The 16,872-nt window shown below is 43.6% G+C and overlaps 1 protein-coding gene across 10 annotated transcripts in view; it reads left to right on the top strand.

Moving 5' to 3' along the window:
• ube4b (ubiquitination factor E4B, UFD2 homolog (S. cerevisiae)) overlaps positions 1–16,872 on the top strand; it is a 51,574-nt gene that overhangs the window by 16,179 nt on the left and 18,523 nt on the right. For 6 of the 10 annotated variants that reach the window (XM_014145793.2, XM_014145787.2, XM_014145786.2 and 3 more), the window contains 6 exons: positions 3,717–3,858; positions 5,429–5,529; positions 7,674–7,788; positions 8,040–8,123; positions 8,807–8,863; positions 9,667–9,783. In XM_014145793.2, the coding sequence (XP_014001268.1) occupies positions 3,717–3,858; positions 5,429–5,529; positions 7,674–7,788; positions 8,040–8,123; positions 8,807–8,863; positions 9,667–9,783 (616 nt within the window). Of the gene's footprint in view, positions 1–2,052; positions 2,164–3,716; positions 3,859–5,428; positions 5,530–7,673; positions 7,789–8,039; positions 8,124–8,806; positions 8,864–9,666; positions 9,784–16,872 lie in introns of all 10 variants that reach the window. The other 4 variants (XM_014145784.2, XM_014145783.2, XM_014145792.2 and 1 more) reach the window with 1 other exon arrangement.

Below are 16,872 nucleotides of genomic sequence, written 5' to 3'. Positions count from 1 at the left end.
TCCAAACTTTTGATTGGGTGTGTGTGTATATACAGTTAGGGGGGAAAAAGTATTTGATCCCCTGCTGATTTTGTACGTTTGCCCACTGACAAAAAAATGATCAGTCTATAATTTTAATGGCAGGTTTATTTGAACAGTGAGAGACAGAATAACAACAACAACAAAAATCCAGAAAAACGCATGTCAAAAATGTTATAAATTGATTTGCATTTTAATGAGGGAAATAAGTATTTGACCCCTCTGCAAAACATTACTTAGTACTTGGTGGCAAAACCCTTGTTGGCAATCACAGAGGTCAGACGTTTCTTGTAGTTGGCCACCAGGTTTGCACACATCTCAGGAGGGATTTTGTCCCACTCCTCTTTGCAGATCTTCTCCAAGTCATTAAGGTTTCGAGGCTGACGTTTGGCAACTCGAACCTTCAGCTCCCTCCACGGATTTTCTATGGGATTACGGTCTGGAGACTGGCTTGGCCACTCCAGGACCTTAATGTGCTTCTTCTTGAGCCACTCCTTTGTTTCCTTGGCCGTGTGTTTTGGGTCATTGTCATGCTGGAATACCCATCCACGACCCATTTTCAATGCCCTGGCTGAGGGAAGGAGGTTCTCACCCAAGATTTGACGGTACATGGCCCCGTCCATCGTCCCTTTGATGTGGTGAAGTTGTCCTGTCCCCTTAGCTGAAAAACACCCCCAAAGCATAATGTTTCCACCTCCATGTTTGACGGTGGGGATGGTGTTCTTGGGGTCATAGGCAGCATTCCTCCTCCTCCAAACACGGCGAGTTGAGTTGATGCCAAAGAGCTCCATTTTGGTCTCATCTGACAACAACACTTTCACCCAGTTGTCCTCTGAATCATTCAGATGTTCAGTGGCAAACTTCAGACGGGCATGTATATGTGCTTTCTTGAGCAGGGGGACCTTGCGGGCGCTGCAGGGTTTCAGTCCTTCACGGCGTAGAGTGTTACCAATTGTTTTCTTGGTGACTATGGTCCCAGCTGCCTTGAGATCATTGACAAGATCCTCCCGTGTAGTTCTGGGCTGATTCCTCACCATTCTCATGATCATTGCAACTCCACGAGGTGAGATCTTGCATGGAGCCCCAGGCCGAGGGAGATTGACAATTATTTTGTGTTTCTTCCATTTGCGAATAATTGCACCAACTGTTGTCACCTTCTCACCAAGCTGCTTGGCGATGGTCTTGTAGCCCATTCCAGCCTTGTGTAGGTCTACAATCTTGTCCCTGACATCCTTGGAGAGCTCTTTGGTCTTGGCCATGGTGGAGAGTTTGGAATCTGATTGATTGATTGTTTCTGTGGACAGGTGTCTTTTATACAGGTAACAAACTGAGATTAGAAGCACTCCCTTTAAGAGTGTGCTCCTAATCTCAGCTCGTTACCTGTATAAAAGACACCTGGGAGCCAGAAATCTTTCTGATTTGAGAGGGGTCAAATACTTATTTCCCTCATTAAAATGCAAATCAATTTATAACATTTTTGACATGCGTTTTTCTGGATTTATTTGTTGTTTTTCTGTGTCTCACTGTTCAAATAAACCTACCGTTAAAATTATAGACTAATTTCTTTGTCAGTGGGCAAACGTACAAAATCTGCAGGGGTTCAAATACTTTTGTCTGTCTGTCATTTAGAAATGAGGAGAAAGACCTTTTGCTTGCCAATGCATTGCTTGTCCTGCATGTTGTTTTTGTGAATCTCATAGCTGTGGTACTCTGACAATGTTGTCTGTAGGAGCCTGTGTGTCCTCGGTGTATCTTCAGATGAAATGTATTAATGGACCTGTGACATGGTCAGCACTAGGAGAGTAGTCTGGTGTTTTTATTCCACAGTGAATCACAACCAGGGTTCAGCTGAAGTCAGAGGGAAGGTGAACTAGTCACATCACTCCCTTCCTGCATCCTTTCCTCAGTGTTACATCTTCTTTCCCTATCCCATCCTCTCCTATCTATGACCCATGTGTCTCTATTTTTCCATCTGTCTCCCCATCCTCCTCCTCCTTTATCCCTCGTTCCTCTTTTCCTCCCTCTCTACGCCAGCCCCCTATCCCTCCTGTTCTTCGCCCTTTCTGATATGTCTCAGGACAGCAGCGACGAAGAGCCTGAGGATGAGCAGGAGGAGGATTTTACGCAGGTCCAGTTTGGGTCCAGGTATACACCGCTGCACGGCGTGTGTTCAGTAGAATCGCCGGCATGCTTCAGCAGTGTGTCGAGCATAGCCACTAACAGCAGTCTGCATTTCACAATTGCACCCCTATTCCTTACGTAGTGCTCAGATTTTGACCATCAAAGGTAGTGCACTATAAACGTAATAGAGTGCCATTTGGGACGTAGACAGTGTTACATCATTGCGGCTCTGCTGCTGCAGGAACAGGCTGAGAAACGTCGAGCCTGTAGACCAGGGGTGTCAAAGTCAATAATAATAATTATTTTACTCAAACCACTCGGGCCGTATGTTTGACGCCCTGCTGTAGACTCTGGCAGCTTTACGACCTCAACTGTTGTAGTTGACGCTCAACCTCAGAGAAGTAGTCAATTTCAGTACAGATCGAGGCAGGGTGCTTATCCTTGTGGTACTACTAAGAGTCTGAATTGCAGTTCTGTAAATCAAAAATAAATATTTGCTTGCAAAAATATTAAGAATTCATTATGACTAGGCTACCACTGCAGTAGGAGAATGATATCTGGTACTCAAGCACTAGGATCCTTGTAAATCAGCAGCCTGAGTTTGGGCCAGGATTGTAGTTTCCCAGTGAATTAGGCCTGTCATGTACTGTAGCTAAGATGTCCAATTTCTCTAGCTACATTTGTAATATGAGGAAAGGACCCAAAGTGAAGGAGTTTAGACTGTCAACATCAGGCAAATAACCCTTGCAAGTGCGTTTTGAAGCCACTGTTTCACTTTTCTGCAAACAATCTTCAGGTAAAATCCAAAGACCACAACTGGTTTAATTGTGTCTTCAGATGGTTTCTGTTGCTGCAAATGCTGCTTCCTGCAGCCTGGATAAACAATCTGTTAGATAGGTTGAGAACTTGCACTTTCAGTCTCGCAAGACATTCGGTTCCCTGTTCTGTGCACTCAAGTCTCCACTAAAAATCTTTGTCGAGTAGCTTTGGGCAGAAGACTTATCCACAATATTCCTGCGGACTGAGGCTGTGAATCTGCTCACAGGTTACCCACTGGTCTGTCTTCGATAACAGACGACTAACAATGCATTAACTTAGACCCCAGTGAACCCTAGGGTGTGATCAGTGGAGATTCCTGGGTTGTGTTCATCAGGCATCAATTGCAAAAATGGGACTGAATCTAAGAGCGCGGGAGCAAGAGACTAGCTGGTGTTGTCCAATAAGAAACAAACAATTTTGTTTTCCCTGGCAAAATGTGGCAAAAAGTTTTGCCTGCCCTAATGAACACGACCCTGCTTCAAACTGCTATTGAGTGAGATTATTTGAAGAATTTTGTCAAATCTGAGGGTGTTTAGTTAGATTTCAGACTCAAAAATTGTTGTCAATGCTGAAACGCTGCCTTGCTATACTCTCGCTAACGTTTTACATTTTATTTCAGGGGAACTGAAAGAGTTGCTTATTTACCACATTTGTCCACAGGGCTTCTTTCTTAAGGTGCCCTGGTTCTGCTCTCCTGTTGTCCTGTTACATTTTGACTTTCTCTCCCATTTTTTTCCACCCTCCATCTCTCTGTGTAGTCTGGGTGTGTCTGGAGGGGGAATGGCCTGGGAATCCTGCGGTGACCGGTTCACCATTGAAGCGTGCAAGGAGACTGAGATGCTCAACTACCTCATCGAGCGCTTTGACAGTGTGGGCATGGAGGAAAGGAAGGCGCCCAAGGTAAACTGGAAACGCTGTTAAGAAACATGGCTGCCCACCGGAGGTTTGACCCGTATCTACTCATTTGGAATCTTTGTCCTTTTAAAAGGGCAGCTAAAAACCTAATTCAAACACCATTGTAACACAGTGTCCCCAAACAATACTTACCTTTCAGCTATGCTTAGTGTGGCCTCTGGTTGTAACAAATGCCCTGGGAGGAGGCAAAGTCAAATTTGCCATTCGCAACACTTTATTTATTTTTTATCACATTTTTGTTGTTTATAGTAGACATAGACATAAACTTGAACAAAACGCATGGACATAAACCCCTCCCAACACTCATCTGGCAAAACCTTATTGAATTCAAAAATCCCGACCACAATAGCTAAGGTTCCATTCAATTGGCAACAGATTTTCATTAGAATATTCAAAAATCTGCATAAAGAAAATGTTTTTTTTTCACCAAACTGATTTGTTGTGGATCAATATCTGTGATGACTCAGTGCACACAAAATGTACATTTTCGTGTAAGTTTTCACATCCCGAATACAAATCTGAAGTTCCATGTTTTCTATCACATTTTGAACTCTGATAAGTTTTGTAACAAACTTTTGCCTTAAATACCAAATGTGCCTACTCTGGTCTTGGCACGTGTGCTCTAGCTAACAGCTCACAGATACAGTGCGGGTAGGCTAGTTTACTTGATGAGATTATGGTTAAGAGCAAAACTAGTTTTTTGGTCAAACGGCTGTCAAGCATTGTTCATCATGTCACCAGAATAAGACACTCAATATTTATTGAAAAGGTGCATCAAGCTCATCACAGTGCACTTTCATCACCCTGTGAAGTTCATAATTTCATCTGTAGCCTAATAAACTGCATATTTTAGTCATAGTGGGAGTACCACACACACCATATCATCATGTGACTCCAAGTTTATTTCAGTATGATGGTTATTATATCACCATTTGTGTTTTAAAGGTGTTTCCACCGCAATTTCTCATTTTCAGGATCTTTTCATGTCTGTTAATTTGTGGCATATATGACTTTTTTTTTTTTTAGTTACTACATTATTCCATATGTGTTATTTGATAGTTTTGATGTCTTCACTATTCTACAATGTAGAAAATAGTAAAAATTAACGCCCTTGAATGAGTAGGTATGTCCATACAGCTTGATGACAACAAATATATATTGACATAGTAAAATAAATGTGTAAAAAGAATGTATATATTTTTAATGCTGAAACTCTCATATTAAACACCAATGTTATTCACTCAGTTGGTTTATATTTATGATCATGGTTTACAAGTTTGTTATTCTATTTTCTGTTTTAAAATGGTCTTATTTAATTATTTCATATTTTACATGTGATAAGACCAGAGGGCCAGAGATAACTAGACACCTGTGATAATCAGAAGGTCCCAAAAGGGCCACTAGATGTCTTTTCATAGATTACATAAAATCCTTTAACAATTCCAAAATTCTGGTAGTTTACAGGTTAACTTTGAATGTTTCCAGTAATATACACTCCCTTTGCAGCCCTAGTCACCATGCTTAACTTGTTCTTCTCCCTCCTCTGTCTTCTCAGATTTGCAGCCACCCCAGTGTCAGCCAGCTCCTCAGCAACATACGCTCGCAGTGTATTTCCCACGCCGTTCTTGTCCTTCAGGGTGCCCTCACGCAGCCCAGGTCTGCCTGACACCTTCCTGTCACCTCTCACAATACTGTGGTCCTAATACAGTATTATTCTGTGTACATCAGTGTTTCCCCTACCATTGGATAGGAGTGTCTAGATCCCTTAAACTCAACTCTAGACCTTGAAGCCAGTTCCACTACTTTTTTTTTTATTGTTCCCCTCTAATCGGGGACTGATTTTTATCTGCGCAATTAATTCAGGTAGAACAGAACCAGCAGGCACCAGACCTTGTAGGGTAAGAGTTTAGTGCCCCTGGTCTAGATGTTTAGCGCTGTTGCCCCATGCCTACGGTTTTAGTATTTATTATTTATATTCATAACAATTAAGTGCAATTATTATTATTTATTTTTTTAAGCCCAAATATTCACCCATGGACACATGAAAGAAAGCAGTAATGAACATGTCAATTGTGATGCCAGAAAGCCTGGATGTTGCTTTCACCTTGCTTTCACCTTGCTTTCACCTTGCTTTAAACTAGAGGAAAGACTGGTGTACGTGTTTTTGTTCTTTTTTCTGCATTCTCGGCACCCCTAGCAGGAGCGACTAATCTATCACCATAGCAACCCTATCACCATAGCAACTCATCTATTTCTCCTGAAGTTCATGTCCACATTATTTTGCCATATCATTCACACCTTTGCTACCCACACTCTAGCATCTGGTACACCATTACAGTGTGTTCGGAAAGTATTCAGACCCCTTGCCTTTTTCCACGTTTTGTTATGTTACAGCCTTATTCTAAAATGTATTGATAAAAATAAGATATATATTTAATCTACAAACAAGACCTTATAATGACATAATGAAAACAGGTTTTAAGACATCGTTTTTTTAAATGATTTTGCAAAAATAATGTAGTTGTCTGTTGAGCTCCGAGACAGGATTGTGTCGAGGCACAACTCTGGGGAAGGGTACCAAAACATTTCTGCAGCACTGAAGGTCCCCAAGAACACAGTGGCCTCCATCATTCTTAAATTGAATAAGTTTGGAATCACCAAGACTCTTACTAGAGCTGGCCTTCCGGCCAAACTCGATGGTCACTCTGACAGAGCTCCAGAGTTCCTCTGTGGAGATGGGAGAACCTTCCAGAAGGGCAACAATCTGCAGCACTCCATCAATCAGGCCTTTATGGTAGAGTTTCCAGACGGAAGCCATTCCTCAGTAAAAGGCACATGACAGCCCACTTGGAGTTCGCCAAAAGGCATCTAAAGGACTCAGACCATGAGAAACAAGATTCAAGTTAGAACTCTTTGGCCTGAATGCCAAGCGTCACATCTGGAGGAAACCTGGCACCATCCCTACGGTGAAGCATGGTGGTGGCAGCATCATGTTGTGGGGATGTTTTTCAGTGGCAGGGAATGGGAGACTAGTCAGGATCGAGGGAAAGATGAACGAAGCAAAGTACAGAGATCCTTGATGAACGCCTGCTCCAGAGCACTCAGGACCTCACACCGGGACAAAGGTTCATCTTCCAACAGGACAATGACCCAAAGCACACAGCCAAGTCAATGCAGGAGTGGCTTCGGGACAAGTCTCAATGTCCTTGAGTGGCCCAGCCAGACCCTGGACTTGAACCCAACCAACCTGCCAGAGCTTGAGAGGATCTGCAGAGAAGAAGGTGAGAAACACCACAAATACAGGTGTGCCAAGCTTGTGGCGTCATACCCAAGACGACTGGAGGCTGTAATCGCTGCCAAAGGTGGTTCAACAAAGTACTGAGTGAAGGGTCTGGATGTAAATGTGATATTTCTGTTAGATTTTTAATACATTTGCAAAAATGTCAAAACCTGTTTTTGCTTTGTCATTATGCGGTATTGTGTGTAAATTGAGAGGGTGGGACTACAATTTAATCAATTTTAGAATAAAGCTGTCACGTAACAACGTGGAAAAAGTTGAGGGGCCTGAATACTTTCCGAATGCACTCCTGTATGCACTCTTGACGTTTCCTCTCACCGTTCTCTGTACCTGTTAGTGTGTATCCTCTACCACCGCAGGATGAAATAATATTGTCAAAATATAAGTGTGTTCCCTCGAAAGGAAATAGTGTATTTTAAAAAAGAATAGCCAGGTGACACAGTCCGGATATATTGTTGGTGTTGTGAGTAAAAGCCATCCTCCTCCCCGCTCTTCCACTCAGGAGTCCTCTGCAGCAGTCCTTGCTGGTACCCTACATGCTGTGCCGTAACCTGCCGTATGGGTTTATCCAGGAGCTGGCCCGCATTACCTACCAGGAGGAGGAGGTCTTCAGACAGGTGGGGTAGACCCAGACAGGCAGACTGACTAACAGACAAACAGAAATACACCCATGGTTTTATTAGTCTGACAATGAAATGGTAAATTCTAAAACATTTGAAAATTTGCTCGAACAGTTAAAAATAACCTCCATGTGAAATGGGAACAAAAGTTATTGTAGTAAGTTGTCCTGTACATTTCACCATGTCAATTTTCAGCTGTATCGACTAACGCCATCCTCAAAATTGCTCACCTGTTGTCTGTATTTCAGATCTTTGTTCCAATCCTTCAAGGGCTGGGTCTGGCTGTGAAAGAATGTTCCTTCGACAGTGACAACTTCAAATTCCCCCTGATGGTAAGGTGGCAACGGAGAAGTAATGTGTGCTTGCGGTGCAGGCTTAGGGTGTGTCCCAAATGGCACCTAATTCCCTACGTAGTGCAATACATTTGACCAGGGTCCATAGGGCAATGTCTAGGGAGTAGGGTGCTATTTGGGACATAGTCTTAATGTGGTATTTTTAGATGCTGGCTCGCAGCCGGTGACTGAGCCTGTCTAACTTATAGGGGGCAGTTTGAGATGTCATATTTATAATGGATTGACTTGAGGCTGAATCTCTGCTAGCGTGATGAGCCTATCAACCTTCAGCTGACCTTTAGGCTCCAACCATAGATAGAGATTTACTAGAAGGGGTATTTCCCATTAAAATCAGTGTTTCTGTGATTTGGTGGACCGGTGGCCATATTGAGTGTACTCGTGTGTTCCAGACAAATTGCAGTGTTCTGAGGGGCTTTACCTGTTCTAGGAATTCTATTTTTCTATGGCTACAACTACTCCAACTAAAGGCTGGGTAACATGATTGGACATTTTTAACTTGTCTTGTCACGCCAGTCATACGATGACTTGGGGTGTTTTTTTTTTTTTTTTACACCAGGGGACCGAAACCTATGGTCATTTCACAGTCAATGGTCAATGTTATTAGGCCATTTCTGATGGCTGATCATTTAACGTTCACTTACGGCATGTTTTGTTTTCTACAGGCATTAGCTGAGCTATGTGAAATCAAGTTTGGGAAGACTCACCCCATGTGCAATTTGGTGAGTGTGTTGGAAGAGATTGAGCCATCTTTCCTATATCTTTCTTGCTCTATTACTGAGGTTGCAAACAATCTCCTCCAGTGCACCTTGTAGTCCATGGTGTTGACTCGTTCTTCTCCTTCTAAACTGATACCACTGTAAACTTGAGCACACTTAATATGTTGTGAAATCTGTTGTGAATGTATTGTAATGTTAAACACTTTTATAACTGCCTGAATTTTGCTGGACCCCAGGAAGAGTAGCTGTTCCCTTGGCAGCAGCTAATGGGGACCCATAATAAATACAAATACATCAAAACACTTTCACAAGCCTTTTCCCCCGATTTAGACCAACTACAGACAGCAGATGAAAAACATTGTTTCCATTGGCACCATAGAAAGAAGTAGTTATTTTTCTAACACTGGATAAGTCTCAAAGGGCACCCTATTCCCTATATAGTGTACTATTTTTGACTAGGTCCCATAGGGCTTTGGTCAAAAGTAGTGCACTGAACAGGGTGCCATTTGGGACGCATCCACTATCTTATGTGACGCGTTCTGCTCGAGACTTAGCCGGCCCACTTTACAGAAGCAGGGAAGAATTTGGCTTGGTTATTTTATGACAGGTTTGTCTATCTCACATTTTCGAGGAATGGGAAGACAACAAGGATGCGTCCCAATTGGATACTATACCCTTTAAAGTGCACTACTTTTCACCAGGTCCCAGTGGTACTGGTGACTTCCTTAAGCAAGTATGGCTTAGTAATTTAATGCTCACCTCATGTATGTGCCTGTCTAAACTAAAGTGTGTGTGTGTGTGTCCAGATGACGTCTCTGCCCCTGTGGTGTCCTAAGTCTCTGAGCCCGGGGACTGGCCGAGAGGTCCAGAGACTCTCCTTCCTGGGAGCCTTCTTCAGCCTGTCGGTCTTTGCAGAGGATGACGTGAGTAATAGGAATAGGGTGAAGTTACCCCTAGACACTGATGCTGGGTCAGTTTAGCATTTTCCATACTAATGCAATCAGCAATTCAAACAATGTGTGTGGGGGGAAGTATCACTGTAGTGTGTGTTGGTAGAGTCTAGTGAGTTTGCAAGGGAGTCACTGCAAAACAGTTTAAGATAAAGAAATAAATAATAAAGGGGATCAATGTAAATTGTCCGGGTAGCCATTAGAGCAACTGTTCAGAATTTATGGGTGCAGAAGCTGTTCAGGTGCCTTTTGTTCCCAGACTTGGTGCTCCGGTACATGTTGCCGTGCGGTAGCAGAGAGAACAGTATATGACTTGGATGGCTGGAGTCTTTGACAATCTTTAGGGCCTTCTGCTGACACTGCCTGGTATAGAGGTCTGGGCCGTACGCACTACCCTCTGTAGCACCTTGCGGTCGGATGCCGAGCAGTTGCCATGCCAAGCAGTGATGCAGCCAGTCAAGATGCTCTCGATGGTGCAGCTGTAGAACTTTTTGAGAATCTGTGGACCTATGCCAAATGTTTTCAGTCTCCTGAGGGGTAATAGGCTTTGTCTTGCCCTCTTCACGACTGTCTTGGTGTGTTTGGACCATGATAGTTCGTTGGTGATGTGGACACCAAGGAACTTGAAGCTCTCAACCTGCTCCACTGCAGCCCTGTTGATGAGAATGGAGGCCTGTTTGGCCCGCCTTTTCCTGTAATCCACGATCATCTCCTTTGTCTTGATCACATTAAGGGATAGGTTGTTGTTCTGGCACCACACTGCCTGTTCTATGATCTCTTCACTATAGGCTGTCTCATCGTTGTCGGTGATCAGGCACTGTTGTCGTCAGCAAACTTAATGATGGTGATGGCCACGCAGTCGTGGGTGAACAGGGAGTACAGGAGGGGACTAAGCACGCACCCCTGAGTGGCCCCTGTGTTGAGGATCAGCATGGCAGATGTGTTGTTGCCTACCCTTAACACCTGGGGGCGGCCCGTCAGGAAGTCCAGGATCCAGTTTCAGAGGGAGGTGTTTACTCCCAGGGTCCTTAGCTTAGTGATGAGCTTCGTGGGAACTATGGTGTTGAAAGCTGAGCTGTAGTCAATTAACAGCATTCTCACGTAGGTGTTCATTTTGTCCAGGTGGGAAAGGGCAGTGTGGAGTGCAATAGAGACTGCATCATCTGTGGATCTGTTTGGGCGGTATGCAAATTGGAGTGGGTCTAGGGTATCTGGGAGGATGATGTTGATGTGAGCCATGACCAGCCTTTCAAAGCACTTCATGGCTACAGACATGAGTGCTACGGGGCGGTAATCATTTAGGCAGGTTACCTTCGCTTCCTTGGGCACAGGGACTATGGTGGTCTGCTTGAAGCATGTTGGTATTAGACTCAGTCAGGGAGAGGCTGAACATGCAAGTGAAGACACTTGCCAACTCGTCAGTGCATGCTCTGATTATGCGTCCTGGTAATCCGTCTGGCCCTGCTGCCTTGTGAATGTTGACCTGTTTAAAGGTCTTACTCACATTGGCTACGGAGAGCGTGGTCACACAGATGTCCGGAACAGCTGATGCTCTCACGCATGGTTCAGTGTTGCTTGCCTCAAAGCGTGCATAGAAGGCATTTAGCTTGTCTGGTAGGCTTGCATCACTGGGCAGCTCTCGGCCTGGTTTCCCTTTGTAATCTGTGATCATTTTTAAGCTTTGCCACATCTGACAATTGTCGGAGCTGGTGAAGTAGGATTCAATCTTATTTGTGTTTTGTCTTTTCGCCTGTTTGATGGCTTGTCAGAGGACGTAGCAGGATTTCTTATACGTGTCCAGATTGGTGTCCTGCTCCTTGAAAGCAGCAGCTCTCCATTTTAGTAACTAAGCAGACGCTCTTAATCAATTAGGGCACATCAAAGTTTTTTTTTCTTCCCCTAGTCGGCTCATGGATTTGAACCAGCGACTGGTTACCTGCCCAATGCTCTTAACTGCTAGGCTACCTGCCGCCCTCTAGCCTTTAGCTCAGTGTGGATGTTGCCTGTAATCCATGGCTTCTGGTTGGGATATGTACGTATGGTCGTCGATGCACTTATTAATGAAGTCGGTGACTGATGTGGTAAACTCATCAATGCTATCGGATGAATCCCTTAACATATTCCATCCAGTCTGTGCTAGCAAAACAGTCCTGGAGCTTAGCATCCTCTTCATCGGACCACTTCTGTATTGAGCTCGTCACTGGTACTTTACTGTTTTGAGTTTTTGCTTGTAAGCAGGAATCAGGAGGATAGAGTTATGGCCCCAGTTGCCAAATGGAGGGCGGGGGAGTGCTTTGTATACGGCTGTGTGTGGAGTAAAGGTGATGTAGAGTTTTTATCCCTGTAGTTACACAGGTGACATACTGGTATAAATTAGGTAAATCAGATTTCAGTTTTCCTGCATTAAAATCACGTGACACTAGGAGTGCCACCTCTGTATGAGCATTTTCTTATTTGCTTATGGCCCTATATAGCTCGTTGAGTACGGTCTTTGTGCCAGTATTGGTTTGTGGTAGTAAATAGACAGCTTCGAAAAATACAGATAAACTCTTGGTGAATGGTATGGTCTACGGCTCATAATGATGTATTCTAACTCAAGCGGGCAGCACCTCGAGACTTTCTTAATATTAGAGATCGCGCACCAGCTGTTAATGGACGCACCATCACACGATAAAAAAAAGAAAAAGTTTATTAAAAATAAAAACAAATTGGTGGGGGGGTGGATCAGCACCCGATCTTACCGGACATTGCTGTTCTGTCCTGCCAATGCATAGGAAAAACCAACTAGATGTATATTATCCTTGTGCAGCCATGACTCCGAGAAGCATAGTATATTAGAGTTAATGTCCCGTTGATAGGATAGTCTCGAACAGAGCTTTTCCAGTTTATTCTCCATAAATTCACATTCACCAATAGAACAGAGAGTAGATGCAATTTTATTAATTTGTCGCCGTAGTCTCATCAGGGTGCCCGTGCGCCGGCCTCTCTAGCGCCATCTTCTCCACCTTCGAGTGTCGGGATTAGGGCCTAGTCCAGGATAATCAATGTCTTTCTCGTCTGACGAAGTAGAAGTCCTCGTCCAACTCAAGGTTAACGATAGCTGTTCTGATGTCTAGAAGGTCTTTTCGGTCATAGAAAACGATGTTGGAAACGATGTACAAGAAGTTTAGATCAGTTAAAAAAAAAGCACAATCAGGAGCCTGTAAAACAGCCTCCATTCCAACCGGCGCCACTCAAATTCATACAGAGCTATGTATGCAAGAACTAACCATCCATGAGATCAAAAGGAGTTTGAAGCTATACAGTGTTTGTTTACAATTACATTGTTTACAAACAATGGATTAAAATAAGCATGTTTGGGCCTCCCGAATGTGCAGCGGTCTAAGGCGCTACATCGCAGTGCTAGAGGCGTTACTACAGACCCGGGTTCATTCCCGGGCTGTTCCACAACCGGCCGTGGCCGGGAGTCGCGTAGGACGGCGCACAATTGGCCCAGCGTCATTAGGGTAGGGTTTGTCTGGGTGAGGCTTTACTTGGCTCATCGCGCCCAAGCGACTCCTTGTGGTGGGCCGTGTGTCTGCAGGCTGACCCCTGTCGCCAGTTGAACGGTGTTTCCTCTGACACATTGGTGCGGCTGGCTTCCGGGTTAAGCTGACGGGTGTTAAGGAGTGAGGTTAGGTGGGTCATGTTTCGGAGGACGCAGGACTCCGTCGCTTTTCCCGAGCCCATTGGGGAGTTGCAGCGATGAGACGAGATCGAAAAAGGGAGGTAAAATAAGCCTTTTTTGTGGGTCTGATAGGGTACGACAGTTGAAGTTCATGACGCATTTCTTATGTTTTTAAGAATCAGTGGCTATACAGTGCATTTGGAATGTATTCAAACCCCTTAACTTTTTCCACATTTTATTACGTTAGAGCCTTATCCTAAAACAGATTCATTTGTTTTTTCTCATCAATCTACATACAATACCCCGTAATGTCAAAGCAAAAACAGGTTTTAGACATGTTTGCACATTTACGTAAGTAATCAGACCCTTTACTCAGTACTTTGTTGAAGGACCTTTTGCAGAAATTACAGCATCCAGTCTTCTTGGTTATGACACTACAAGCTTGGCACAACTGCATTTGGGGAGTTTTCCTTTTTGCAGATCCTCTTAAGCTCGGTCAGGTTGGATGGGGAGCGTTGCTGCACAGCTATTTTCACGTCTCTCCAGGGATGTTCGATCGGGTTCAAGTCTGGGCTCTGGCTGGGTCACTCAAGGACGTTCGGAGACTTGTCCCGAAGACACTCTTACATTGTCTTGGCTGTGTGCTTAGGGTCGTTGTCTGATTGGAAGGTGAACCTTCACCCCAGTCTGAGTTCCCGAGTGCTCTAGAGCAGGTTTTCATCAAGGACCTCTCTGTACTTTGCTCCGTTCATCTTTCCCTCATTCCTGACTTTTCTCCCACTCCCTGCTGCTGAAAACCACAACATGATGCTGCCACAATCATGCTTAACTGTAGGGATGGTGCCAGGTTTCCTCCAGATGTGATGCTTGGCATTCAAGCCAAAGAGTTCCATCTTGGTTTCATCAGACCTGAGAATCTTGTTTATCATGGTCAGTCCTTTAGGTGCATTTTGGCAAACTCCAAGGGGTCTGTCATGTGCCTTTTACTGAGGAGTGGCTTCCTTCTGGCCACTCTACCATAAAGTCCTGATTGGTGGACTGCTGCAGAGATGGTTGTCCTTCTGCAAGGTTCTCCCATCTCCACAGAGGAACTCTAGGGCTCTGTCAGAGTGACCATCAGGTCCTTGGTCACCTCCCTGTCCAAGGCCCTTTCCCCCGATTGCTTAGTATGGCTGGGCGGCCAGCTCTAGGAAGGGTCTTGGTGGTTCAGAACTTCTTTCATATAAGAATGATGGAGGCAACTGTGTTCTTGGGGACCTTCAATGCTGACATGTTTAGGTATCCTTCCCCAAATCTGTGCCTAGACTCAATCCAGTCTCGGAGCGCTACGGACAATTCCTTAAACCTCATGGCTTGGTTTTTGGTCTGACATGCATTGTCAACTGTGAGACCTTATATAGACAGGAGTGTGCCTTTCCAAATCATATCCAATCAGTTGAATTTACCACAGGTGGTACCCAATCAAGTTGTAGAAACATCTCAAGGATGATCAATGGAAACAAGATGCACCTGAGCTGAATTTCGAGTCTCATAGCAAAGGGTCTGAATACTTAGGTAAAAATGGTTTTAATGAATTTGCCAAGATTTCTAAAAACCTGTTTTTGCTTTGTCATTATGGAGTATTGTGTGTAGATTGATGAGGAAAACAATTAATTTAATGTAACAAAATGTGGAATAAGTCAAGGGCTCTGAATACTTTCCTAATGCACTGTATATCAATCAATGTTAACTCCCAAAATGTATCGACTTTAAGGTTAGATTGTGGGAGGGGAAGCTGATCCTAGAACAAACCACCTTGGTGGTGAGTAATATAACTTGTGTGAATCAATGCAATGTGGCCTTACGGGCTGAAAAGCAAGAGGAATATAGCCCAGCAGCATAGCTTTTCCCTGGGGATTTTTAGAATTTGCCAATTTTGCTGAATGTTAATGTTTTTCTGGTGTTGCCTAGTGTATTGCTGTAGTTTACCTTACAAAATGATACATCGAAAGCTCACAGAACGACAATATGACTTCAGTGCTTACCATTGACAAGTCTATATCAAATTGCATCCAGAATTATATTGGCATTAGATTACTTTAACTTCTCAGGGCTACGTGGGACGCTACCGTCCCACCTGCGGGACACACTATTCAACAGCCAGTGAAATAGCAGGGCGTGAATTACAAAAGCGCAAAAATCTCATAATTTCATTTTCTCAAACAATCAACTATTTTACACAATTTTAAAGATAAACTTCTCGTTAATCTAACCACATTGTCCGATTTCAAAAAGGCTTTACGGCGAAAGCATAAAATGAGATTATGTTAGGACATAACTTCACAAGAAAAACCACACAGCCATTTTCCAAGCAGGGACATGCATCACAAAAACCAAAGATACAGCTAAAATATTCACTAACCTTTGATCTTCATCAGATGACACTCATAGGACTTCATGTTACAAAATACATGTATGTTTTGTTCGATAAAGTTCATATTTATATCCATAAACCCCATTTTACATTGGCGCGTGATGTTCAGAAAATGTATTCCCACCAAAACTCCCGGTGAATGTGCACATCAATTGACAAAAATACTCATCACAAACGTTGATAAAATTTACAACAGTTATTGAAAGAATTATAGATCTACTTCTCCTTAACGCAACCGCTGTGTCAGATTTTAAAATAGCTTTACGGAGAAAGCACATTTTTCAATATTCTGAGTACATAACTCGCCATCAATGCAAGCTACACAGATACCCGCCAAGTTCTGGGGTCAACTAACCTAACCTTACCTTTGCTGATCTTCGTCAGAATGCACTCACAGGACTCCTACTTCCACAAGAAATGTTATTTGTGTTCGAAATACTCCATATTTATGTCCAAATACCTCAGTTTTGTTCGTGCGTTGAGATCACTATCCAAAGGCATAACCGGCGAGTGTAAATCCAGACACGAAAAGTCAAATGGTTCCATTACCGTTCGTAGAAACATGTCAAACGTTGTTTACAATCAATTCTTAGGGTCTTTTTAAGATAAAACGTCGATAATATTCCAACCGGACAATAGCGTATTCATTCAAGAAGAAAAAGAAGTAACGGCGCACTGGCGGGCTCGCGCATCACCAAGTCCTTTGTCTGTAGGCAGTCCACTCATTGACTGAGCTACTATTCTCTGCCCAGTAACAGGAGAAGGATGAAACACGTTTCTAAAGGCTGTTGACAGCCAATGGAAGCCTTAGGAAGTGCAACGTGACCCCACAGACACTGTAGTTTCGATAGGGATTCAAAAGAACTACAATTCTCAGATTTCCCACTTCCGGGTTGGATTTTTCTCAGGTTTTTGCCTGCCATATGAGTTCTGTTATACTCACAGACATCATTCAAACAGTTTTAGAAACTTCAGTGTTTTC

Source organism: Salmo salar, chromosome ssa15 (assembly GCF_905237065.1).
Source record: "Salmo salar chromosome ssa15, Ssal_v3.1, whole genome shotgun sequence".
NCBI classification, from domain to species: Eukaryota; Metazoa; Chordata; class Actinopteri; order Salmoniformes; family Salmonidae; genus Salmo; species Salmo salar.
Note: the sequence above shows the minus strand (reverse complement) of the source record. Positions and strands in the feature narration are given on the sequence as shown.